Consider the following 27113-nt stretch of genomic DNA (forward strand, 5'->3'; position numbering starts at 1 on the left):
ATTTAGTCAAGGCTATGGTTTTTCCAGTAGTCATGTATGGATGTGAGAGTTGGACTATAAAGAAAGCTGAGTGCTCAAAAAAATGATGCATTTGAACTGTGGTGTTGGAGAAGACTCTGAGAGTCCCTTGGACTGCAAGGAGATCCAACCAATCCATCCTAAAGGAAATAATTCCTGAATATTCATTGGAAGGATTGATGTTGAAGGTGAAACTCCAATACTTTGGCCACCTGATGCGAAGAACTAAGTCATTTGAAAAGACCTTGATGCTGGGAAAGATTGAAGGTGGGAGGAAAAGGAGACGACAGAGGATGAGATGGTTGCTTGGCATCACAGACTCAATGGATATGAGTTTGAGTAAACTCCAGGAGTTTGTGATGGACAGGGACGCCTGACATGCTGCAGTCCATTGGGTTTCAAAGAGTTGGACACAACTAAACGACTGAACTGAACTATCTAAATAGTTAGAAATGTTATGTTAATTTTATATATTGGTTCATCATCCTTACAACTTTTATCCTTGAGTTCTTTCAAGACTCCTCAAAACATTGCCAAAATTGAAAACCAAGGAAAGTGTTCAGCTCCTGTGTCAAGCATTCCATATCAAGTGGGCAAAGCTATAAAGCCAAGGGCTTATCGTCGAAGCAGATAAGGGGGGTGAGAAATTCCTTTAAACTTTCCTGACTCTATGTGCTAAACAGTATAAGTCAGGTCTTCCAGATAAAGGACGTTTGGGAAATTGTGAATAGATTATAGATGATTAGCATAGAAAAAGTAACTTAAGCTCATGTAATATTAGAATTCAAAGGGGAATTTAAGCAGTTATTCCTACATTTTCCCTTAAAGACAATAAAATGCCTCCAAAGAAATGATTTAGATGTTGGGGATAGTACTTCAGTGAAGGGACTGAAATCAATCTAAAACCTGAGTACCTTATACTGTGAAACATCTTTTCTAAAGAAAATATTGTTATGCATTGTTTCAAGTGTTCCTCTTAGGAACCTATGAAACATGCTGAAAGTTCCTCTGGTCCCATCTTCCAAATGAGGAAACTCTGGGGACGAGAGGAGCACAGGCACTGTCCAAGGACTTCCAGTGTCACTGGTGGGACAGGATCAACAAAACTAAGCAAAGAGGAGAGTCCATCCTCCAAGCACTGGAGAACGCAATATGGACACACAGATCCAACCAGTGCTATAGAAATTCCTAGAAGAGAAACATCAGAATGGATGGAGACACTTAGATTCATAGACACTGGAGACAGGAAGAACCTCAGCCAGGACCTATTAGGATACCATAATCAAACCAAAAAGGAAACAAAGAACCAGAAAGCCAAGTGATTTGCTACTAGTCAAACAATCAAGTGATAAGGATGGGGCAGGGAGATCTGAATCAATGCTGCCTCGATCCAGTCCTCCCACTCAGAACTCACTGTCAAGTCAATGAAGACACTATTGCAAGTTTCTCCTAAGAAGCTTTTAAGTGCCCTAATGTCTGAAGTTGATTGAATACTGAGAAACATTGACCCAGAAAAGTAACACATTACCCACCCAGTGCAACCACAGAAATCCCTTTAGTGAATCAGGAGGTACATGTGTAGACAAGGAGAACAGAGAAACAACAAACCAGACACTTTGTCTCAGTTCCGTCTTAATTCAGGAGGGTGACCCTGGGCAAATTGCCTCCCCTTTCTAAGCTTGTGTTTTCTCAACATCAAAATGATGGGTATAGATTTGATCTTCATTTTCTCTTTTATCGAGAAGTTCTGTTATTGTAACACATTCATATAAATACAACCTTCCTAACATTATAAGTGTTTTAAAGTTTTTCATTGTTGTTGGTTTTTTCCCTTAGAGCCACTTACTGGAACCAAATTACTCTGTTTCTATTTAGTGTGAGTGCACTTCAATAGCTGAAAATACAGAAGATATGGGGCAGATACTAACAAGATACAATTTAAAACACTCGTTTCAAAAATAGGGTTACTGATAACAACTTCAGAAAGGAAGTTGCCTTCAGCTGTACTGTTGTCACAGTCGCGAGCTGACTAATGGAAATGGAAAAAGACAGGTGAGAATGACAATACCTTAGCCAGCAGGCAGAAGGGAAAAGATGAAACACGCATCAAGTCTTATCTCAGAGGCTCAGAATGGAAAAGTTATGGGGGAAATTACCTAAAATGGCAGGAATCGTGTTTTCTAACAATCAAAGATACGTCAATTCTCTAACGATTATTTAGGATCTGTTCATCACTTTCTCTCAGTCAAACTCCCTGTTCCAAGAGAAACCAGCAGCACTGTTGGCCAGTTACCCAGTCCACTGTGCACAGCCTGGGACGTAGTTACCACTGGGAACACGTGAAAAGAAAATCACAGCTCCCTCTACACTGCCATTATCAACAGAGAACTGCCTAAGTTTAGAAAAGCACTTTTATAAATATTATCTCATTCAATCTTCCCAGCAATCCTGAAGAAGAGCAGATACTATTCCTATTTTACAAAAAATAAAAAATGATACTGAAAGTCAGAGAAAAACAGTTTTCTAAGTCACTCAGGCAGAAAAAAATAAAAATGAATTAGGGACCCAAACATTTAGCCCCAGAGCTCTAACTCTTGCACTTTCCATGACACCAGGCTGGAAATGTTAAAAGAGAAAGGCCATCCCTTTAAACATGAAACAGAGATTCTAGGGGCCTATTAGGTTACCATGAATAAGGTCACAGCTGCAGCTACAGGGAAAAACCAAGCTCCAGTCCTCTCTCTCGCTTTCTGTCTCCCCATTTAGCACGGTTTTCATGCAGTTTTCAATAAATATTTATCAAATATTCAATACACACTGATATGAATGACAGGACTGAAAAACAGAAAAGAAAATCATTGGTTCTCTGCCTTCCAAATGCCTATAGCTGCATTAAGGAGTTAGTATGTCCACAAATCACCATATTATAGACCAAACTACAGGCAGGTAAGTATTAAACTATGTGAAACACAAGATGCTAAAGCAAACAACAGAAAGAGAATGCAGTGAAAATTGAGCAGATCTTAGATGCAGAAAAATTATCTAAAACATTTACCATGCAAGTATAAAGATATATAGGAGGAACACTGCAAAGCAATGTGTACCAGCATTTGGCAGATACAAGTGTTCTTTAAGATAAAAATAGAGGAGGGTCAGACTCAGAGGGTCAGCTGTGGTCACATTATGCAGGTGTGCAAACCAAGGCACAGAAGAAGCTTGGCTGGTATCCAGCGTACAGCTATCCAAAGAATAAACACAGTCCTCATGACGGAAAGAGAGAGTGGGCAGGGTAATTGTATCTTGGGACTTAGTGCTGATGTGGGAACAAACACATGGTATGAATCACATATATTTTAGGCTGTGCACAGACAATTTACATTAATGCTGGTCCCAAGAGGAACTCTTATTTTCATGAAAAGTTTGCCATTGATAAAAAGTGAGTACGGGACCACAGAAGAAAGTTGAATTCACTTTAATAAGGAATGAATGTGAGTCCACAAGACAACAAATATTTCTGTCTTCTACCTCGAGAATACAAATTAACAAGTGCTATGAAAAGCCAGTTATTACAACCAGATAGAAGCTAAAAGAGTCAAAGGAGGCAAAGATGATTCTATCTGAAGCCTTGTGGTTCTCATCTCCACTGAAGCCTTCCTCCATGCTACGACTTGGCTCACATCTCTTTTCAGGCTTTCCTGAGAAATGTTTCCTTTTCATAGAATATTCAGAGTCAAACAATCATCAAATGGTTATTACTATTTGCTTAGCAATGGATCAATACTTAGCCTATGTTAAAGAACCATGACAAATAACAGAGAAATAATAAAAAACTGAATTTGTCATTTCTACCATCCCTGCCCTCCTCTTGCCTGTTGCACTGTGAACTTTTTTCTTTCTGATAGATTCCATTTAAAACAGTTGCCAAGGATCTGACCCCAATTGCGGTTCTCAGTCAAACGGGTTTAAAGTACTGAGATAGCTCACCAACTCACATCCCCTCTTGGTTTTTAGTTCCCACCAGTGAAATAGAAGAAGACTATGAATCCCACAGGCATACTTTAAATACCAGGTGGGCTAAGGTCACAGGAGCCACGCATCCTGTAGGTTGCTAGGGGTACAGTGGGTCTTCCATCAGGGTGGCTCATAGCATCTTTGGAGATAAGTGGATTGCAGGATTTTACTAAAGAAGTGGTAGGAGATGCTACAGATACTAAATCACAAGTCTCTGTCTCAGGAAGAGGCTAGATTTTGGTGGCAAAAGACAGAAACTACAAGAAGAAAAAGGCTGAGGTTCTGAAGGGACACGGAACCTCCTCTGAGGACAAAAGCACCTCAGATGCCCATTACAAAGGAAAACTTTTAGGGCCCATCGCAGATTTACCAAATCTGAACCTTTGGGAGCAGGGCCTCTTGATCTGCATTTAACAAAGAACTCTGCAACCCCTACCCCTAAGTTAGAGATCTGTTGGCCTAGAATCTGGTCATCAGGTGAAAATGCAAATGTTGACAATACCTAGAATGATTAAATTAAAATCCCACAACTTGGAACACACTGATGGAGATCGCTTTGCTAATGTATTCTAACCCAATTCCCGGGCACAGGCAAACAACATCTCTCTCCTTCGATAGCTCCTATTCTCACCAACAGTGCCAACAGAGCAAATACAACCCACTTCACTTGTCCTCCTCTGTGGAAATGGCATTCACATTTACCACCTTAAAGGGTGAGCTTTCATTTACCGGTGTTTATACAAGACTTTCGAGTGTCCTGATAAATCAATTAACAGTTCAGGACAGTTCAGTTCAGTCACTCAGTCAAGTCCAACTCTGCGACCCCATGGACTGCAGCATGCCAGGCCTCCCTGCCCATCACCAACTCCCGGAGTTTACTCAAACTCATATCCATTGAGTCAGTGATGCCGTCCAACCATCTCATCCTCTGTCATCCCCTTCTTCTCCCACCCTCAATCTTTCCCAGCATCAGGGTCTCTGCAAATGAGTCAGCTCTTCACATCAGGTGGCCAACTATTGGAGTTGCAGCTTCATCATCAGTCCTTCCAATGAACACTCTGGACTGATTTCCTTTCGGATAGATTGGATGGATCTCATTGCTGTCCAAGGGACTCTCAAGAGTCTTCTCCAACATCACAGTTCAAAAGCATCAATTCTTCGGTGCTCAATTTTCTTTAAAGTCCAACTCTCACATCCATACATGACCCCAGGAAAAACCATAGCCTTGACTAAATGGGCCTTTGTTAGCAAAGTAATGTCTCTGCTTTTTAATATGCTGTCTAGATTGGTCATAACTTTTCTTCCAAGGAGCAAGCATCTTTTAATTTCATGGCTACAGCCACCATCTGTAGTGATTTTGGAGCTTCCAAAAATAAAGTCTGCCACTGTTTCCATTGTTTCCCCCATCTATTTCCCATGAAGTGATGGGACCAGATGCCATGATCTTCGTTTTCTGAATGTTGAGCTTTAAGCCAACTTTTTCACTCTCCTCCTTCACTTTCATCAGGAGGCTCTTTAGTTCTTCTTCACTTTGTTCCATAAGGGTGGTGTCATCTGCATATCTGAGGTTATTGATAGTTCTCCTGGCAATCTTGATTCCAGCTTGTGTTTCATCCAGTCCAGCATTTCTCATGATGTACTCTGAATATAAGTTAAATGAGCGCAGTGACAATATACAGCATTGACGTACTTCTTTCCCAATTTGGAACCAATCTGTTGTTCCATGTCCAATTCTAACTGTTTCTTCCTGACCTCCATACAGGTTTCTCAGGAGGCAGGTAAGGTGGTCTGGGATTCCCATCTCTTTCAGAATTTTCCACAGTTTCTGGTGATGCACACTGTCAAAGGCTTTGGTATAGTCAATAAAGCAGAAGTAGACATTTTTCTGGAATTCTTGCTTTTTCGATGAGCCAACAGATGTTAGCAATTTGATCTCTGGTTCCCCTGCCTTTACTAAATCCAGCTTGAACATCTGGAAGTTCATAGTTCACGTATTGCTGAAGCCTGGCTTGGAGAATTTTGACCACTACTTTGCTAGCATGTGAGAGGAGTGCAATTGTGTGGTAGTTTGAGCATTCTTTGGCATTGCCTTTCTTAGGGACTGGAATGAAAACTGACCTTTTCCAGTCCTGTGGCCACTGCTGAGTTTTACAAACTTGCTGGTATATTGAGTATAGCACTTTCACAGCATCATCTTTTAGGACTTGAAATAGCTCAACTGGGATTCCATCACCTCCACTAGCTTTGTTTGTAGTGATGCTTCCTAAGGCCCTCTTGACTTCGCATTCTAGGATGCCTGGTTCTCGGTGAGTGATCACACCATCATGATTAGCTGGGTCGTAAAGATCTTTTTTGTATAGTTCTTCTGTGTACGCTTGCCACCTCTTCTTAGTATCTTCTGTTTCTCTTAGGTCTATCCATACCATTTCTGTCCTTTATTGTGCTTGTCTTTGCATGAAATGTTCCCTTGGTATCTCTAATTTTCTTGACGAGATCTCTAGTCTTTCCCATTCTGTTGTTTTCCTCTATTTCTTTGCATTGATCACTGAGGAAGGCATTCTTATCTCTCCTTGCTATTCTTTGGAACTCTGCATTCAAATCAACTACAAGTTGGCATTATTCATACCACCCTGTTGAAGCTTAATACATATTCGATTAAAAACCAATGACAACAATACTGCAATATCCACAAATTAGCATTCATTATAGTGATGTATTATTCTTACGCTACTGTCAGAATTTTATCTGAGCAGAGCTGTTTCTGTCTGGAGACTGTAGTCTCTCTCCTTAATGAGGGGTAGTATTTGCTCAGTGGTATCCACGTTTCCTCTAGTAAAGTTCACATTACACTTGCCTCAGAGTTCTGATTTTTTAAAGGAATTTCCTATTTGGCAAACATTAGGATAGGAAGCAAATCTCTTTTCTGAAAAAAAATCAGGATCCCGCAAACATCTTGGACCCTTCCATGTCCTCTCTTTTCAAATAGCTCTGGAGTCTAGCCCCTCTTCACCATGCTCATGACCATCGCCCCAATTCAGGCTCTGGTCTGCTTTGCTAGACTTGCAGTCAGCTCCAAGCCATCCTGCTATGGCCACTTCTGACCAGTCAAGGCTTGCTATATTATAGAAATCCATCTAATAGAGGCAAGGCAATTTTATTCTCTTTCATAAAGTTCTTTATCATTCCCTAATGGTACCTAGTATTGCCTCAGATTAGGAAAATCCCCGAACTGCCACAAAAACAACTAAAGAGAGGTAATTCACTTACTATAATTTGGTGAGTGGCTGTAAGGCACACAGGGAAAGCAGACAGAGAGGCACTCAGGCAGAAGGAACTGCTTAAGCAAAGGGCTGTAACAGTAGGTGTCTCTTTATCTACGTAGTTTGGAGTTCAGCTATCTCCAGGGTAGCAGGCCAAGACTCCACTGATGGAATGGGTCTCCTTCCCCTCCCCCGCCTTCTCTGCCCTGGCTCTCAGGTACCCAGGCACATTTTGCCTGCCTTGGTTTTGCTGACTCCACTCTCCTCCTCTTCATGAGCCTTTGACTTGCATAGTTGAGGTTGAGGAATCTGTGCCTAGTGGGTTTGAGGTTTCATCAAGAGAAAAAGAAGGAACTAATGTGACTGCACTGAGGAACTATTTTCACTACAAAAAATTCCCATTTTTTTTTTTTTCTCCTTTTTTGAAATGGCACTAAGGAAACACAAGCCAGACTACCATGAACAGGGCTGTACTTTCCAAACAGTAGCAAGGACTAAAAATAGAAAAGCTTGATTTGCTCAAGATGTATATAACTTCCTCTCCCATTTCCTTCCCCTACCACACGGAGCCAGTGCACAGAAGCATACTTAATGGACCCTCTGAGTGTTTGCAACAGCATCAAAATGGTGATAAGCCCATGTGTAACACATACTCCATAGACGTTTCCAGAAAATCCTTATTGCCAAGTCAAAGAATGATCCAATCAATCCACAAATATCAACCAAGTGTTCCTCGATGAGATAAAAACTATGAGTGACATGGGGATATGAGCAGAAATCCAGACTTCAGACAGTTTCCAAAAGGGAAATCAACAAGAGGATAATAGATAACTTTCAAATCTGTGAGTCCAGAAACCCTACTTGGGATGGGGGTTGAGGCCACCTCTCTTAACTGTGTCACCTTGGGCATCAATCTAAGAACTCTGAGTGCCCCTTTCCTCATCACAGAGAAGGCTATGGATTTTGATCTTTGCAAAGATGAGGCTCTACAAATTATGATGTTAACTGATTTCTACAGGTCTCTCCCATGTCATGGTTTGATTCTGGCTGTATGATATAGAGTTTGGAGACACATGATATAATCAGTCTACAAACAGGCCATATATTCACTGGCAGGAAGATGAAACATAATTAACTGATTTATCCAGTTAATAACTGATTAACTGTTAATCAGTTAACATAATTAACTGATTCACTGTAGCATTTACTGATAAGCAATAGACCAGAGCTTCCTGGCATTGAACCCTAGGTTAATATTACTAGAGCTTCCTGGCATTAAACCCTAGGTTAACATTACTACACTACACCACCCAGTCACTAGAGTCATGATGCAAAGAAGGGACAGACTGGGATGAGCTGGCAGTATCAGAAGGTATGGATTGGGCTTTTAAAAAATAGGGAGACTATCTGATCAGCTGAGAGATGAGGTGCTTCAGGTCGCAAGAAAGACACAGTGAAAATTAGCATGGGGAACTGACACTAAGACCACCAGGCTCACAAGGGCAAAGACAGAAAGAGCACAGAGATAAGGTGTACTTTAAAGGATAAAGTAGGTCTTGGAGTATCCTAAAGGATATCAGTCCTGAGTGTTCACTAGAAGGACTGATGTTGAAGCTGAAACTCCAATACTTTGGCCACCTGATGCAAAGAGCTGACTCATTTGAAAAGACCCTGATGCTGGGAAAGACTGAAGGTGGGAGGAGAAGGGGACGACAGAGGATGAGATGGTTGGATGGCATCACTGACTCAATGGACATGAGTTTGGGTAAACTCCGGGAGTTGGTGATGGACAGAGAGGCCTGGCATGCTGTAGTCCATGGGGTCGCAAAGAGTTGGACATGACTGAGGGACTGAACTGAACTGGAGTACTCCAAAAGTCAACCAAGAGAGGAAATTTCATGGGGCAGTCAGAAAAAAAAAAAGAAAAGCCATAAGAGAAAATAACATTTCTCAAAGACTAATTGGTTAGGGAAATGTTGCTAGAAGGGAGAAGAAACACAAAGCAATGAGTCCATTGTGATATGGAGAAGGATGAGCTAGGACAAGGAAAATAAAGAGACTAGAGCAAATCTGAGAGTCATTTTGAATCATATATATATATATATATATATAAGCTATTGGTGACAAAAAGACATTTCAGCAATGACCACAATGTTTAGAGTTTGGAAAACAAAATATGATGGTACTTCCAACAAAAATGGAGGTTTTGGGAGAAGACACAAGTGGAATTTTTGGACCCACTGAATGCGCAAGTGTTCCATTTGGAAAGATTTTCTATGCATAAATGGCACAATAGTTGTCAAAGAAAGGCATAGCGCCGAGTCATAACCAGTCCAAGTCCCTCAAAGTTGACTCTGTGAGAGAAGTGACTGAAGACAAGTCAAAAGGGAAAACACTGAGTGGGCACCTAGACAATGCGGGACAGAGAAAAAGAAAAAGGGAGTTCCACAAGACAAAAGCGACGGTTGCAGATCTAGCAAAGCAACCAAGGAGATTCTTTTTCATGAAAATTGAAGGAGGAAGCAAGAAGATTCAGATCTTCCAGAATGTTCCTTGCCTGGTAGAAGTAAAAAGTTCTCAGCAAATTAATAATCATTAGGGGATTGGGAAGGGGGTGAGTAGAGGGTGGCAGCTGAATATGAGAGCCATTTCAATAGAGTTGACATGACCTACGTTCATGGTAGGACTGTAACTTAAATCTTGGAGAGACACACGGCAGAGGTGAGGGGATAGAGCCTCATTTGTTAAACCTATAAGTAATGTGTGTGGAAATACTTCTCTGCAGTAGTTGCCATGTCCCTAAATTTCTATTCCCACCAGGGTAACAGAAAAGAAATACTAACGTGACACTGTATGGCTTTCAATGAGCTAAAAGGAAATGAAAACAACCCAACAGGCACATGTCAATGTACATTATGACTTGATAATAAAAATTACCAAGTTCCCTGAATGTGTGTTCCCTGAATGAAGAGTGAAATACTCTTCCACTTGCTGTATCTTTTATTTAATTGCTTGATCATCTCTCAATAAAATATCTGAGTCCGAGCCAGTCAGGGCCCCTATTCTGTTCTGACACAAACCTCGGGTGCACATTTTAGTGCAGTGAACTATGGCTTACATCCTTACCTCTCTGTTCAGGGGACAGTGTGCCATTCTCCTTTCAATATATATTCAGTTCAGTTCAGTTCAGTTCAGTCGCTCAGTCGTGTCCAACTCTTTGCGACCCCATGAATCGCAGCACACCAGGCCTCCCTGTCCATCACCAACTCCCGGAGTTCACTCAGACTCCCGTCCATCGAGTCAGTGATGCCATCCAGCCATCTCATCCTCTGTCGTTCCCTTCTCCTCCTGCCCCCACTCCCTCCCAGGATCAGAGTCTTTTCCAATGAGTCAACTCTTCGCATGATGTGGCCAAAGTACTGGAGTTTCAGCTTTAGCATCATTCCTTCCAAAGAAATCCCAGGGTTGATCTCCTTCAGAATGGACTGGTTGGATCTCCTTGCAGTCCAAGGGACTCTCAAGAGTCTTCTCCAACACCACAGTTCAAAAGCATCAATTCTTCAGTGCTCAGCCTTCTTCACAGTCCAACTCTCACATAAATACATGACCACAGGAAAAACCATAGCCTTGACTAGATGGACCTTAGTCGGCAAAGTAATGTCTCTGCTTTTCAATATACTATCTATGTTGGTCATAACTTTTCCTCCAAGGAGTAAGCGTCTTTTAATTTCATGGCTGCAATCACCATCTGCAGTGATTTTGGAGCCCCCCCAAAAAAAGTCTGACACTGTTTTCACTGTTTCGCCATCTATTTCCCACGAAGTGATGGGACCGCATGCCATGATCGTTTTTTGAATGTTGAGCTTTAGGCCAACTTTTTGACTCACCACTTTCACTTTCATCAAGAGGCTTTTTAGTTCCTCTTCACTTTCTGCCATAAGGGTGGTGTCATCTGCATATCTGAGGTTATTGATATTTCTCCCAGCAATCTTGATACCAGCTTATGTTTCTTCCAGTCCAGCGTTTCTCATGATGTACTCTGCATAGAAGTTAAATAAGCAGGGTGACAATATACAGCCTTGACATACTCCTTTTCCTATTTGGAACCAGTCTGTTGTTCCATGTCCAGTTCTAACTGCTGCTTCCTGACCTGCATACAGATTTCTCAAGAGGCAGGTCAGGTGGTCTGGTATTCCCATCTCTTTCAGAATTTTCCAGTTTGTTGTGATCCACACAGTCAAAGGCTTTGGCATAGTCAGTAAAGCAGAAATAGATGTTTTTCTGGAACTCTCTTGCTTTTCCCATGATCCAGCGGATGTTGGCAATTTGATATCTGGTTCCTCTGCCTTTTCTCAAACCAGCTTGAACATCTGGAAGTTCACGGTTCACGTATTGCTGAAGCCTGGCTTGGAGAATTTTGAGCATTACTTTACTAGCATGTGAGATGAGTGCAATTGTGCAGTAGTTTGAGCATTCTTTGGCATTACCTTTCTTTGGAATTGGAATGAAAACTGACCTCTTCCAGTCCTATGGCCACTGCTGAGTTTTCCAAATTTGCTGGCATATTGACTGCAGCACATTCATAGCATTATCTTTCAGGATTTGAAACAGCTCAACTGGAATTCCATCACCTCCACTAGCTTTGTTCATAACGATGCTTTCCAAGGCCCACTTGACTTCACATTCCAGGATGTCTGGCTCTAGATGAGTGATCACACCATCATGATTATCTTGGTCATGAAGATCTTTTTTGTACAGTTCTTCTGTGTATTCTTGCCACCTCTTCTTAATATCTTCTGCTTCTGTTAGGTCCATACCATTTCTGTCCTTTATTGAGCCCATTGTTGCATGAAATGTTCCCTTGGTATCTCTGATTTTCTTGAGGAGGTCTCTAGTCTTTCCCATTCTGTTCTTTTCCTCTATTTCTTTGCATTGATCGCTGAAGAAGGCTTTCTTATCTCTTCTTGCTATTCTCTGGAACTCTGCATTCAGATGCTTATGTCTTTCCTTTTCTCCTTTTCTTTTCACCTCTTTTCTTTTCACAGCTATTTGTAAGCGCTCCCCAAACAGCCATTTTGCTTTTTTGCATTTCTTTTTCATGGGGATGGTCTTGATCCCTGTCTTCTGTACAATGTCACGAACCTCATTCCATAGTTTATCAGGCACTCTATCTATCAGATCTAGGCCCTTAAATCTATTTCTCACTTCCACTGTATAATCATAAGGGATTTGATTTAGGTCATACCTGAATGATCTAGTGGTTTTCCCTACTTTCTTCAATTTGAGTCTGGATTTGGCAATAAGCAGGTCATGATCTGAGCCAAAGTCAGCTCCTGGTCTTTTTTTTTGTTGTTGAGTGTATAGAGCTTCTCCATCTTTGGCTGCAAAGAATATAATCAATCTGATTTTGGTGTTGACCATCTGGTGATGTCCATGTGTAGAGTCTTCTCTTGTGTTGTTGGAAGAGGGTGTTTGCTATGACCAGTGCATTTTCTTGGCAAAACTCTATTAGTCTTTGCCCTGCTTCATTCCGCATTCCAAGGCCAAATTTGCCTCTTACTCCAGGTGTTTCTTGACTTCCTACTTTTGCATTCCAGTCCCCTATAATGAAAAGGACATCTTTTTTGGGTGTTTGTTCTAAAAGGTCTTGTAGGTCTTCATAAAACCATTCAACTTCAGCTTCTTCAGCATTACTGGTTGGAGCATAGACTTGGATAACTGTGATACTGAATGGTTTGCCTTGGAGACGAACAGAGATCATTCTGTCGTTTTTGAGATTGCATCCAAGTACTGCATTTCGGACTCTTTTGTTGACCATGATGGCTACTCCATTTCTTCTGAGGGATTCCTGCCCGCAGTAGTAGATATAATGGTCATCTGAGTTAAATTCACCCATTCCAGTCCATTTTAGTTCGCTGATTCCTAGAATGTCGACGTTCACTCTTGCCATCTCTTGTTTATTACACATCAAATATATCATTGAAGGACATTCTACTAGCCATCGCTCTAGATGTATAATTTCTAACAGAGTTAAAGCTCAAGGATGTTTAAATAATGTTAAGAAAAACAGATATTTTTAATTACTTACTGATTTAGAAAGCATTATCAAGTGAGTTATTTTCATCTGGCTTTCAAAAAACAAACAAACAAACAAACAGAATATGAGAGACAGAGAGTTATCATTACTAGTACTGTGAGTGAAAAAAATTGAGATTTGGCTCTTAGAGATGATCTGCCCCAAATCCCAAGTTATACAGCATCTGGATCTGCCATCTACAGGTCAAAAGAGTAGGTAGTTTTAGGATAGGCACAGGTTCCCTTAAGGACTACAGGGAACGAAACAACTATTGAGAAAGGAGGGGGTGTTTGAGCTCTTGCTCCATCTCTTTAATATATTTAAAATATATATTTTATTTTATTTTTGGCAGATGATGCTGGGGGTGGAGTTTTATAAACCATATCCTTTACCTCCAGTAAAGTTGCTGTGGTTAAGTCACTGAGTCATGTCCAACTCATTCAGACCCCATGGACTGTAGCCCACCAGGCTCGTCTATGCATGGGATTTCCCAGGCCAGAATACTGGAGTGGGTTTCCATTTCCTTCTCAGGGTGATCTTCCTGACCCAGCAATCAAACCATGTCTCCTGCATTGGCAGGCAGATTCTTTACCAATGGACCTCCTGGAAGTCCTTAGATTTCTTACAAAGTGAAACTTCTCTTTCTTGTGTCTCCCTTACTACTTTTTTTTTTTTTTAAACTACCACAGAAACATTGTTTACACCAGGTACCACCAATTTTACTTTTTTCTACAGTAATACAAATTGACATCTTTCCTGAAGTTTATTGGCAAAATAAACATAAGAACAATAAAAAAATTTGGAAAGTATTCCATTTTAAAGATCTACAAGCAGCTTTCCTATATTTTAATGTCAAAGTATGATCTTCAATCTGTAAAGATGCAGTTTTAAAAAGGTTGAAGACAATACTGCAAGAGAAGATTCTACAAATGAACTCAAAAGAACACAGGCTAACAATTAATGTTCTAAGAGGAACATGACAATTTGTGTTCTGTGTCCTTCAATGAAAAATAATATAAAGGAAGAATAACAATAAAGCAGTGATGCCAAAAGAGAAGGAAATGGACTGGCAAGATTCAGAAGAATGTAGGGTCACAACCCTGCCCAAGACACTTAATACCTTGGAAACCTGAAATATTACTTAATTCTCTGAGCCTCAGTCCCTTTCCTGGCACAAGGCAGACAATCATCCCTACCCTTCCCCTTTGTAAGTTATTTTAAAGGTTCAAGTTAGATAAATTATATGAAAGTCCTTCATTAAAAATAAAACTCAATGTCAATTTTGGAATTTATCAGATTTACAGAGTAGGAGCCTTGGACAGGTCAAACTCATAGAAGTCAATGAAAAAATAATGATAATTATAACTTAACCCCTTAAGGATTCATGTAAGTATTGGATACAATACCAAATTTTTAGTTTTAAATAGCTGACTTTTGAATCTCCAAATCAGCTATGCACAGAAACCCTCCCTAAAACATCAGCACTTCAAAAACAAAATATGAGTTAATGCCCTTGGTTTTTGGTTTTGGCATCCTCCATTCCCACTTTTACCCCTTCTTTCAGATCAAGTTGTTTTGTGCTCATGTTGAATGGATTATGTAAATTACAAAGGAACTAAAGGATTTGTGAGCCCAATAGGGCTTCCTTACCAAATCCATGGATAAGAAGCACATGGTACAGTTGGTGAGGGGATTGTAAGGCAATATGCTAAGAGGAAGATGTACTTATTTCCACTAACGAATTACAGTGAAAGCTATCTTGGTGGCCCCTGGCCAATGGCCATGAACACATACTGTTGGTGACTTTGGCTGGTTTTTGAGAATTTAAAATGATCTGCCTTCTCTCATTTGCTGGGAACTGATACTAAGCCAAGAGGCTTAAGAGTTCCCAAAATGCATTTTGTTTTTGTTTTTATCTATTTAAAAATAAATCATTGCTTCCATGACACTTGTCATGAAATCTAAACAAGCTGCCTCAATTCTTTGAGCCTTAATGTTTTTGTATTTGTTAAGTTATATGTTTGCTATTCCTACTTGTGAAGATCAAATTCAATAATATAAATTATTTTGCAGTTTGTAAACAACTATGAAGTTATAAAGAGCTAATATTTTTTTTACTAAAGAGATGAATTTTAGAGTTATAAGAGATCTAAGGTTATTTAACACAATCATTCATTTTGAAGAAAGAGCTTGTGGGAGCATTTAGTAAAATGCCTTAAAATCCCCAAACACTTAAGAGCAAGTGATGGCATCATTAGTGAACCTTAGGGAGGTGTGGTACAAACCAAAGGACAGCAATAACTATGCCAGAACTCAGCACAGAGGCCAGTTAGCCCAGAACAGTCTAATAGTAACAACATCATTGGGAAACACTTACTAAGCCCTATGCTATGTCAGTTCCTATGATATTCTCTATGTAACGTCACAAAAAGCCAAAGAGGTAAGCACAAGAATAATTTCTATTTTACAGATAAGCAGACAATGGCAAAAATGGTTAAACAGCATGATCATAGTCACATAGCTAGCGAGTGGGGAGTTAAGTCAGGTACTCTGGATCAGCACTCAGTGTTCACCATCATACCATGTTTTCCTTGAAGCTTTACTTGGTCCAGATGATGCAGTCAGGGAGGGTTTTCCTGGCATCCTCAAAGGCAGCAGGGTGAGTCTGAGACAAATAGCAAAAGGTAGCAATATCTGATCTGACTTCAAACTGCCATGATAAAAAGGGGTGAGGGTGTGGGGGAACCTCTTGGGAAAGGAAGTTTGGGATACACGATGAAAGCTAGACAAAACAGCAGTGAAATCACTTAATGGGTTCATTCTTTCTAATAAAGGTACTTTGCCACAACCCCTGACACTTCTGGTGACATAGTCATTGAAAGGCAGGAATGGGGAAATAGTGAGGGAGGAAACTGAGAACCCAAGCAGAGATCACCACACAGAAGGGCTGTCCACAGCTTGTTGCTGCCCATATTGGATATATATGTACAACATGTATAATAGGGGTTTTGCTACCTGCCATTGGACCTTTAGAACTAATAAACAGCCTTGATGCTTGCTGTTCTCTCTTGGCATGTGTCTCTAAGGGAAACCCACTCCTTGTCCTGCCTCCCCTAATTACACACACACAGTCACAACTGGTGCACAAACCCTATGGCTGCCCTGACATTTAAAGGACTATGTGCTTCCAGTCTAGATAAAAGATAAAGTCTGAGTGGAAGCTAGCTAGGTCTACCAGAACAGGAGATTCAGAGCCACTCCCAAGCACATTTTCTCCCTAAATTCAGGTGCAAGTAGCATTTATAATTTGAGAATACATCATCACTACAAAAATTAAAAATAAAGAAAGGATGCAAGCAATAAGGATACTTCCATATGGCAGAACTATTGAAAAAGAAAACCGATATGAAGACCAGAAAAAAAATCCAAAACTATAAAATAGGAGTCACAAGAAAATCTCCTTAGCTAAATAAGAATTTGACTCCTCATATCAGATTCAATGAATACTAAGTAGAAATACTAGGGTGAGGGTAAGGGAAGCTGTACCTAGAAATATTGAAGTAAAATTGTTGAATCCCACAAATACAACTTACAGATCAAACAATAAAAGTTACTAAATTGGAAAAAGAAACAGACTTACACCAGATTTCTCATCTGCAACAATAAAGACTAAATGACACAAAGCAATAATATAGAAATCTTTGTTGAACATTGAGGTAAAAGAACTTGGAGCCTAGAATTCTACTTGAAGCCAAACATTTACTTAACTATGAAACTGAAAGAAAAAAGGCTTCAGAAAATTTATCGCCCATGCAGCTTTTCAAAAAAAAAAAGATAAAGTACAAGAAGAAGAAATTAAAAAAGAAAAAGGATGATGAATTCAAGAAAAAAAGGAAAAAAGAAACAAAGCAAATAACAAAAGCAATAGTCTATTAATAATGCAGTGGTACAATTTAATGTGAGAAATGATTCTCCTAAAAGAGGTGTTACAAAGTTTAAAATTTGCAACACATTCTCCAAACATCTAACAGTAATTTAAATGAGAAAGTGCTCAAACTTCTTACAGCCCCTATGTTGGGGGTGGGGCATATATGCATATCATAAGTTTTCCTTGATAGAGAAACATGTTTGAAAACATTTAATCCATGTTAATGTTATTTGATTTATTTACATTACTAGAAGAAGAAAAAACTTGTTCTACTTTGTAGACGTAGAAAAGACAAACATACTTCAGCTTTGAAGGAATCACCAAGATTCTTGATGGGAAAGACAAAATGGGTTAAAAATCTCTACTGACTCAGAAAGAACCAACTGAAGTTTCACTTAATTTGGGCAAAGGAAATTTTCTGAAATATGCAAACACTGTAAATGACTCTCTATAAAGGCACTGAGGAGCTAAAGTAAATCTAACCTCATTGGTTATCTCAATACACAACAGAACTGACCGCAACCAGTTCCCCCGCAAAATTTTTCTTGTCCATTGATCAGCCAACCTCTCACTGCTGAATGCACGCATGTGTCCTGGCTTATTTCAAGGGAGCAGCAGCAGTGGAAATGGAGATGCTAGGGGTAAATGAGTGTGTGTGTACACATACTCCACTACTGATCCCAGGGAAAGCGTTTACCTTTTTAAATAGAGTCTTCAAAAAAACAACAAAGAGAAACTATGGCATCCCATGAAAAGGGTCAAATTACTCGAGTGAAATACTGGAATACTCCCCATCGACTCTCATTTGCTACTTTCAAAGAAGTTTTTATAAGTCTAGACACCAAAAATATCTCTGTTTTCTCATCTGAATACCCAATCAGAGGATGATTCAGAGCGAAAGGAAAACAGAAAAACTTCTGACATTCGCTTCTAGAAAGTCACACCGATCTGAGCCTGTAGCATACCTCAAGAACCCACCAGCCCTGCTAAACATCCACTGACCTACATGTGCAGACCTTTCAAAAGGAGGAGGCACTCCCAAATCAAGCTGCTGCTGCTGCTGCTGTTGCCAGGGTCACAAACAATCCCACAAATCAACTAGGGCCCAAAGGAACAAGACAAAGGGCCAGGAATAAATAAGCATCTTAGTCACTCCTCTGGTATCTTTCCATGGATCAAGATATCTTATATCCTCACTACACAGGAAGGATAAGCACCTCAGAGTGGATTAAAGCTTTTGCTGACCATTTTGGTTTTGCTCTGGCAATTCTGCATCTCTACTGTTAATTTTTATAGGTGGGATCTCCTTTTACACCCAGACTCTTCCTTCCTCACCCAACTTCCAAGCAGCAGAAGGGATGCCTCTTGTGGTAAGGTATGTCCAAATCATATAAAGTCAGTAAGACCTGCTGCTTATTTCTGTGAACTCATGAATGAACGTGCCCCCAGCTGGGGGCCTGAGTTCTCTATGTCAACAAGTAAAATCCCGTCATTCCATACTTATGATCGTGATAGTACTAGTCTAAGGGTCACAAGACACCCCGTGTGTGTGTGTGTGTGTGTGTGTGTGTGTGTGTGTGTGCGCGCGCGCACTCAGTCATGCTCTACTCTTTGCAGTCCCATGAACTGTAGCCCATCAGGTTGCCCTGTCCATGGAATTTCCTCAGCCAAGAATACTGGAGCAGGTTGCCGTTTGCTCCTCCAGGAGATCTTTCCGATCCACGGATCGAACTCGAGTCTCCTGAATTGGCAGATGGATTCCTTATCACTATGCCACCTGGAAAGCCCTCAGTGCCAGTTTATTTTATGATAAATGAAATATATAAAATTGGTAAGTAGATAAATGACTACAATCCACTGCTTTCCCTATATATTATGAGCTTTGAAATTATTTTCACAAGAGTTGGAGTGAGTTGGCTTACAAACTTTTGGACACTGACTTCAAGGTAAGACCATAAAGCATTTCAGAAATTTCTTCAGAAACATACTTACAGATGAAGAGTACAGACCTAGGATTGCCAAGGAAGTTGGGAGGAGGGTGGGGAAGGAGGTATTCAGAGTTTGTGATTAGCAGATGCAAACTATTATATACAGAATGGATAAATAAAGTATTACTGTATAGCACAGGGAACTATATTCAATATTCTGTGATAAGCTATAATGGAAAATAATATGAAAAAGAATGTCTATATATACACACACATATATAAAAATAACTAAATCACTTTGCTGTACAGAAGAAATTAACACAATATTATAGCTCAACAATACTTCAATAAAATAAATTTTAAAAATAATTAAAATTATTTTTAAAAAAAGGAAGTTTCTCTTCTTCCTTTTCTTTTCAACAAACTCTGGGCATTTCCCACAAGTTCAGTGAACAGCTCACATGACAATGTTTTCACTCTCTCCTCAGAAAAGTGACCTCTTTCAGGAGTTTTATGAATCACCCTCTTGAGACAGACACCACTTATTTCTCTCCTGGTCTGACAGTTCCTTTGAATGTGCATCATTTTCTAAGAGGGTAGGAAGAAAATTGGTGTGAGGAAGTCATAAAGGAAGAAATTTCAGTTCAGTAACAGAAGACACTTTCAATACTTGGAGTAACAAGCAATGGACAAAACAGTCTGTTTTCTGAGCTGGAGGGGCTGGAGTTACCCTAGCAAAGGTAGCCATCTTGCCTCAATGAATGGAAAAGGCGATGGGAACCGGAAGGGTAAAAACCCTACATAACAGGCCCATAAAACCACGGTCTAGGTCACAGAGAGAGACAGGGTGAGGAGTTGTCAGCTGTCATGAAGAAAAGCCAAGTAAAGATGTCATAAAAAGAGGAAGTTAAATATCAGGTATGCATGTGTGCTGAGTCACGTCCGACTCTTTGCAACCCCATGGACTATAGCTTGCCACACTCATCTGTCCATGGAATTTTCCAGGCAACAATACTGGAGTGGGTTGCCATTTCTTCCTCTAGGGGATATTCTAGACCCAAGGATCAAGCCCACATCTCTTGTGTCTCTTGCATTGGCAAGTGGATTCTTTACAACTATACCAGCTGGCAAGCCCCAGAAATGTCAGGCACCTGAACTCAAAGCCATCAGGTATCAGCAGGTAAGTCCCTGAGGAGCTAAAGGAAGTCTCCCACAAGGGCAATACGTTTTGTCTGATGGTATGCTAAAAGCACCACTTGGCATCCAGCAACAGACCTGGTGATGTCAACCTTATATTTAAAATAATAACAAACACCTGCAATGATTTCAGAATATTCTTCAAAATACTCTGAATTCTTATTCTTGTTACTTTATTACCTAAAAATCCATTCCACCATCTGAAAATTAAGATGCTAATTAACCATCAAAGTTCAATTAAATTGAAATTGTTTCCAAGAATCCTTCCTGCATGTCTCTAGTCATAGTTAATTTATTTCCCCCACCCTGTACCACAACATAAGACTTAGATTGTGCTTCTGATCAAAGCATGATGACTAAGTAATAATTTACCATTAAACATCTTAATTTAGAAGTTGTGTATAAATGCATCTCCCAAATTTGAATCAGAGGTTGTAACTCATTCATCCCTTAGCCATCAAAATTGCCTCAGCTGTAACAGTTACCCATTGGGGGGTTGGAGGGGAATTAGGAGATTCAAACAACAGAAAGGCACTCAAGTTATGATCTCTAATTCCCTTGCAAGTCTGAAATTCTATCACATATTCTCTTTTTAAAACTACTCTAAACAACACTCTACACCTGCCCATTGAATAGCTAAAATAGAAAGTAATCATCAACTGTGGCATCAAACCAAACAAAGCTAACAGTCCCAAGGTTGAGACTCAGGGCATTAGACCAATGATGCCAAGCCCTACGCCCTTGTGTTTATGTCTGACATATAGAAGGTATTCAATTTATCATGAATGAATGAAAAACAAACAAATGAAGGAAGTGACTGCTAAATGGTCACCCAAGGCTTACAGGCCCTGAGAGCCAACTGATTCTTACATAAAAAAGAAAATCTCTCACTGACTTTCCAAGATTCATCTTTTCCCATAAAATGAAAACTCTTAAAACAAGAATTCTTGACACTAAATATTCACCTTTTGTAAAGGAGAAAAAAAAAATGACAGCCTTATATCAGAAATCGGGAGAGAAGAAAAATGCCAATCTCACCTAGCCTTTCCAAACAAAAGCATGTTACCCGTTCTTCTTAACCTCAGATCCTTGAGAGGCCCAAAGCAAAATCATGTCCTCAATCAGCAGAAGGGCAGATCAGGAGACAAGATTTCTCAAAAGAGATCTGCCAGAAACTACAGGAACCACATCTTCTTGGATCTCAGTTTCCCCGTTTGCAAAGAGAGGGAAGTAATTTATTCACCAAATACTTGAAAAGGCTGTAAGCAGATGCCTGGCGCCAGGGTTGGACCCAATGATCTCTTAGGTCCCTTTCAGCTCTGAAAATCTTATAATTCTTATAGTCACACTTAGTAGAGATACTTTTGGCTCTGACTTGAAAATTTGGCTGGAAACATAAACAGACTTCTACACAAAAACACACATTTACCAGCTATAATTTCAACTTGGCAACAGGAGTTTTCACCATTGGCCGAGAGAAAAAAGTGCAAAATTTTCTCTGGTGATTACGTTACTCTAAGCTCCACTGTAGCTCAAGTATGAAGTTGGGGCAAATATGGCCAGAGTGGGGCCAAGCCTCTTATCACATCACACACTACTACACAAGGAAAGGACACACCTGCCTTCTTTTGAGCTTGCCGATTATCTTCCATATATTCAAGAACAGCATGCCTCTCTCACCTGATCTGCCCTTTTCCACTTGACAAACTCTGTTTGATTTTCTATCCTTCTTCCTTCTGTCTTACAGAGAATATAAGCCAACATGGCAACAGGCTCTTTGTTTATTTCTTTCTTTTTCAAAAACAAAGTCACAGCTTGGATATAGTTAGCAGGACAAGATCCATATAGAAAAAGGCTTTTGTAATTTATGAAAGCCCCATGTTCAAACTTTTCTTAACGAAACCCTTTGACAAACCTTATTATTATTCCTGCATTTGTTATTTTTATATTGTGATCATTTATAACATCTGTATAATCATTATAATTTAGTACTTTCTAATCCTTCTATATTTCATTCAATTACTAGAGACAGAGATACAGTTATCTTCTTTTTAATTAAGAGGAAAAGGGCCTTAGGGTGACCCACTAAAGATCATGGGACAAGAATAAGCTGCCCAAATAGTATCAAATACAGGTCTTCTGTCACAAAGTCAAGCAAACTTCAGAACTCAAGACTTTAAATGCTTACAAAATAGTTTCATAGTTATTCAAGAGAGAATATAAGCTAAATAAAGCGTTAAAGTGTTTAACTGTATAAGTAAAAGAATATGCAAAGAATAGCTCTTGGTAACATGTAAATTTCATAAGGGTAGAACCCTGTCTTCTTTTTTTTTGCTATAGAATCCCTAGTGTTATAAAGGTATGCACACAGCACCCAGAAATTTTTGTTGAATGAATGAATTATATCTACCTTTGGTTCCCCCAGAATGAAATTTAGGAGAAAGTCACATAATGAACGGAACTAGTTAGGCAGTTACTTTCTATGGCTTTTCCTCTTTACAATTTATTCTGAGAAACCTTAAACATATACAAAGGCAGAACAAATAATGAATTAAATCTCCCTGCACTCAACAATTATCAATTCATAACTAATATTTTCTCACCTGTATTTGAACTCACTGGCTCCCTATTCTTACGATTTGTCTTTTTCTTGGAGTACAGTTGATCTACACCGGTGTGTTAGTTTTGGTTGTAGCGCAAGTGCGTCAGTATACATATAAATATATCTAGCATCCCAATAGTATTGTAGTGAATATGGTTAGCCGTATACATATGCAGTATACAAATACATACGTTTTTAGAGTCTTTTGATTTTAAAGCAAATGCTAGGCACTATTCCATTTCACTCACCAATCTTGCTGACATTTCTCTAAAAAATAGGGAATTTTTTCCTTTATACATCTGTAGTAACATCACCATCCCTAAAAATAGGACATAAATACTATATGACCTTATTATTTACTTTCCTTCCTGAGATAACTGGAGTTTAACTGCTTAAACAGTGGCAGTCGGTCACCAGTAGCCCTATGTGATCACAGGCTAACTTTCAGTGTCGCTTCTGACTCCAAATCTGGGTCACTATGCAGGGCTGGAGCATAATACTTCCAAGCAGTCAATTCACACTATATGCATTCCTGACCTCATTCAGAAGAGAAAACTCTAAGAACTGTTGCTGTTGCTTTTGCTAGAAAGATGTTGCTGACCAATTAGTACCCACAGTGACCAACAGAACCTTAAAATACCAGTCTTACTCATTTAGAAAGAAAATGTCAGTGGATATACAGAACAAAGGCAATAAAAAAGCATGATTGTGTGTCCCCAGGATAACAAGAAAAAGTGAAATTCTCAGATGGCGTTCCTGAAGAATGGCTTTCAGTTTCAAAATAAAATTAGTAGGTAAAAGGATTTCCAGGGCTTCAGTGTACAAACCTGCAGAACTCTGAGAAGCTCGAGCTGGGCAGTTGGCATTAACATGCCTTAGTGCTTTGTGAGATATCAAGCTGTTTGTAGGCTCTGGATAAGTGTTTATTTGCCACAGAAACAATGTCAGAATTCGTGATTCCTAGCATTACTTACAAACATGACTTCAACCACAGATCTTACCTGTCCCCTGAAAGCACCATCATCAAGGGGCGGGGGAGGAGGGAAGTTTCCAGAGCCTGATGGAAGAACACTGGAATCATCCAGAGGTGGAGGTGGGGGTGGAAGAAAATCACCTACAGGAAAGAAATACACATGAAGTTAACATGGGTGCAATTTTCCAGAACTCTTTGTACAAAACAGACAGTCCGCAACTTATGATGGTTCCACCTGTAAGTACTTGACTTTGCCATGGTGCAAAACCAGCAGGCATTCAATAGAAAGTTTACTTTAAATTTTGGTCTATTTTGGGCTAGGCATATGCAGTACAGTACAGTTGGTATTCTAGGCAGGGCAGCAAACAGCCAGGTGGTGGCCAGGGTGAACAACCAATACACTTACAGCCATTCTGTACCCTCATAACCATCGTGTTTTTCACTTTCAGTACAGTGTCCAATAAATGACCTAACATACTCAACATTTTATTATAAAATAGGCTTTGTGTTAAATGATTTTGTCCAATCATAGGCTAAATGTAAGTGTTCTGGGCATGCTGAAGGTAGGTGAGGCTAAGCTGTGATGTTTGTTTGGTAGGTTAGGTGCATTAAATGCATATTCCACTTAACAATATTTCCAATTTACAGTGGGCTTTTCTGGATGTAAGTCCATCATAATTAGAGGAAGATTTGTATTAGCTGGTATCTGACTGCTTTGTAATTGGCTTTGACACATAACTTTTTGTCCTACATAGCAATTATTCCCTATCTTACTTCTCCTCAGTTTAATCAGCAGCCTTAACTCAGAATGATGACCAGATGTAACACATAGAAGTGATGTGAAGCTAGAGTAGAAGGATCAAGTACATTCAGCCAGGTGCTTGGGCTAGTGGAATACTGAAGTGTATGAGATGTATTGTTTGTTCTCAATACATTTTCAGTCAACTAGAGGAGGAAAAAAATGTATAAATAGGTAAGATAATACAAGATGAAATTTATTAAGAATCTACAGGCAAGCTCTTTTGGAATTTAAGATAAAGGAAAGTGCAGTTGGAGGAATCAGGAAGCTATACTGGCCAGATGGCTCAGTAGTAAAGAATCCACTTGCCAGTGCAGGAGATGAAGGAGACGTGGGTTCAATCCCTGGGTTGGAAATATCCCCTGGAGCAGGAAATGGCAACCCACTCCAGTATTCTTGCCTGGAAAATTCCATGGACAGAGGAGTCTGACAGGCTATAATCCATGGGAATGCAAAAGAGTCAGTCACAACTGAATGCTCACACACATGCACACACAAAAGGGACTTCCCTGGCAGTCCAGTGATTAAGACTTTGCACTTCCAATGCAGGAGGCGCAAGTACAAGTCCTGGTCCCAGAACTAAGATCTCACATGCCACATGGCACTATATATATGTGTGTGTGTGTGTGTATATATATATATATATATATATATATATATATATAAATTGTCGATGAACATTATGATGTACAGCATAAGTTCATGCTAGGCAGAAAGAAAGGAAAATAAAACTATAAAGGTTAGAAAAAAATTAGGGCTTAGAAAATAAAGAGCAAATTATAATACAGCATAAAGACAGGAATGTAAATAACATTGTGCTGCGTTGCACATAGTCGCTCAGTTGTGTCCAACTCTTTGTTACCCCATGGACTGTAACCCATCAAGCTCCTCTGTCCATGGGGATTCTCCAGGGAAAAACACTGGAGTGGATTGCTATGCTCTCCTCCAGGGGATTTTCCCAATCCAGGGATCAAACCCAGGTCTCCTGCATTGTAGGCAGATTCTTTTAACATCTGAGCCACCAGGGAAGTTCAAGACTATTGGAGTGGGTAGCTTATCCCTTCTCCATGGGATCTTCCAGACTTAGGAATTGAACCGGGGTCTCCTGCATTGCAGGTGGATTCTTTACCAGCTAAGCAATCAGGGAAGCCTGTAAATAACAGAAGTAAGTCATAAAAATTGGAGCAGTATGAAAATAAGCTTTTAAGTGTGTTCCACATCTGACTAAGAGTTTGAACTTTATCATGCATGAAGTAAGGATCCATTAAGGATTTCTGAGAAGAAAACACTTCTAAGAATGTGATTTACTAAAGACTAATCTTAAAGTGTGTGCAGGACAGATTGGGAGAAACTGCAATAAGAAACATCGAACTTGGAGATCTATATACTATCCAGGCTTTAGGATACTAGGAAATCCAACATCACTATGGGTTAATAGTATAGAATCTTTTTAAATACTTTTTGCAAGAAATTATATTAAAAAAGAAAACTTTCATTTTCTAAAAAAAAATTATTTGTATATCCTTTTTCTTATAAAAATGACCTTTTTGAATGTTGGGGAACTGTTTCTCCTCAATGGATAAACAGCTTTTCCTTGCACTTCAGCTGTTTAACACTCAGTGATAGACGATAGTTCCTACCACTCAATGAGTCACTGTTGGATAGTACTAACACATCACAACTTGGGTCTTTAGAAAAAGAAAAATCTATATCTCATAGTGGAAGGATGGTGACATGGACTGGTTGTCTTGATACACCTTTGAGACTGTTCACATGAGCTCCATCTATCTTATAAATAATAGTCTTACATAGAAAACAGACTTGCGGTTGCCATGAGGGAGGGAGAGGTGGGAGAGAGAGGGGTTGGGAGTTTAGGACTGGCAGATGCAAACCATTATATATGGAAAAGAAGGCACATATATGTATAACTGAATTACTGTGCTATACTGCATAAATGAACACGTTGTAAATCAACTATACTTCAATGAAATAATTTTTTTTAAAGTAACAGTCTTAGAGTTGGAAGAGTAGCTAACAGCTGTCAAGTCTATCTACCACCATATTCAGGCAACCAAGATGTCAAACACACTGTCTTTAGAGTACTCTGATTTGGGGGCTCTCACTATGCACCAGGCACTGTGCTAAGATTTTCCTAAGCTACCTCTTATTTCCAAAACAACTATCTAAGTTGATGATTTTGAGACTTTAGAGCTCACTAGTATCTCTGGAAGGTCTGGTTAAAACACAGATTGCTGGGTTCCATCCCTGGAAATTCAGACTCAGTAGATCTGAGTCAGGGTCTGATCATTTGCATTCTCAAT

The 27113-nt window shown here is 39.6% G+C and overlaps 1 protein-coding gene across 1 annotated transcript in view; it reads right to left on the reverse strand.

Annotated features, from left to right (window-relative positions):
- Window positions 1-27113, reverse strand: part of LPP (LIM domain containing preferred translocation partner in lipoma) — a 664090-nt gene that overhangs the window by 395771 nt on the left and 241206 nt on the right. Inside the window, exon 4 of the mRNA XM_052641648.1 lies at window positions 24022-24134. Within this exon, the coding sequence (XP_052497608.1) occupies window positions 24022-24134 (113 nt within the window). The remainder of the gene's footprint in view (window positions 1-24021; window positions 24135-27113) is intronic.

The sequence above is a fragment of the Budorcas taxicolor genome, chromosome 1 (genome assembly GCF_023091745.1).
Source record: "Budorcas taxicolor isolate Tak-1 chromosome 1, Takin1.1, whole genome shotgun sequence".
Taxonomy (NCBI): Eukaryota; Metazoa; Chordata; class Mammalia; order Artiodactyla; family Bovidae; genus Budorcas; species Budorcas taxicolor.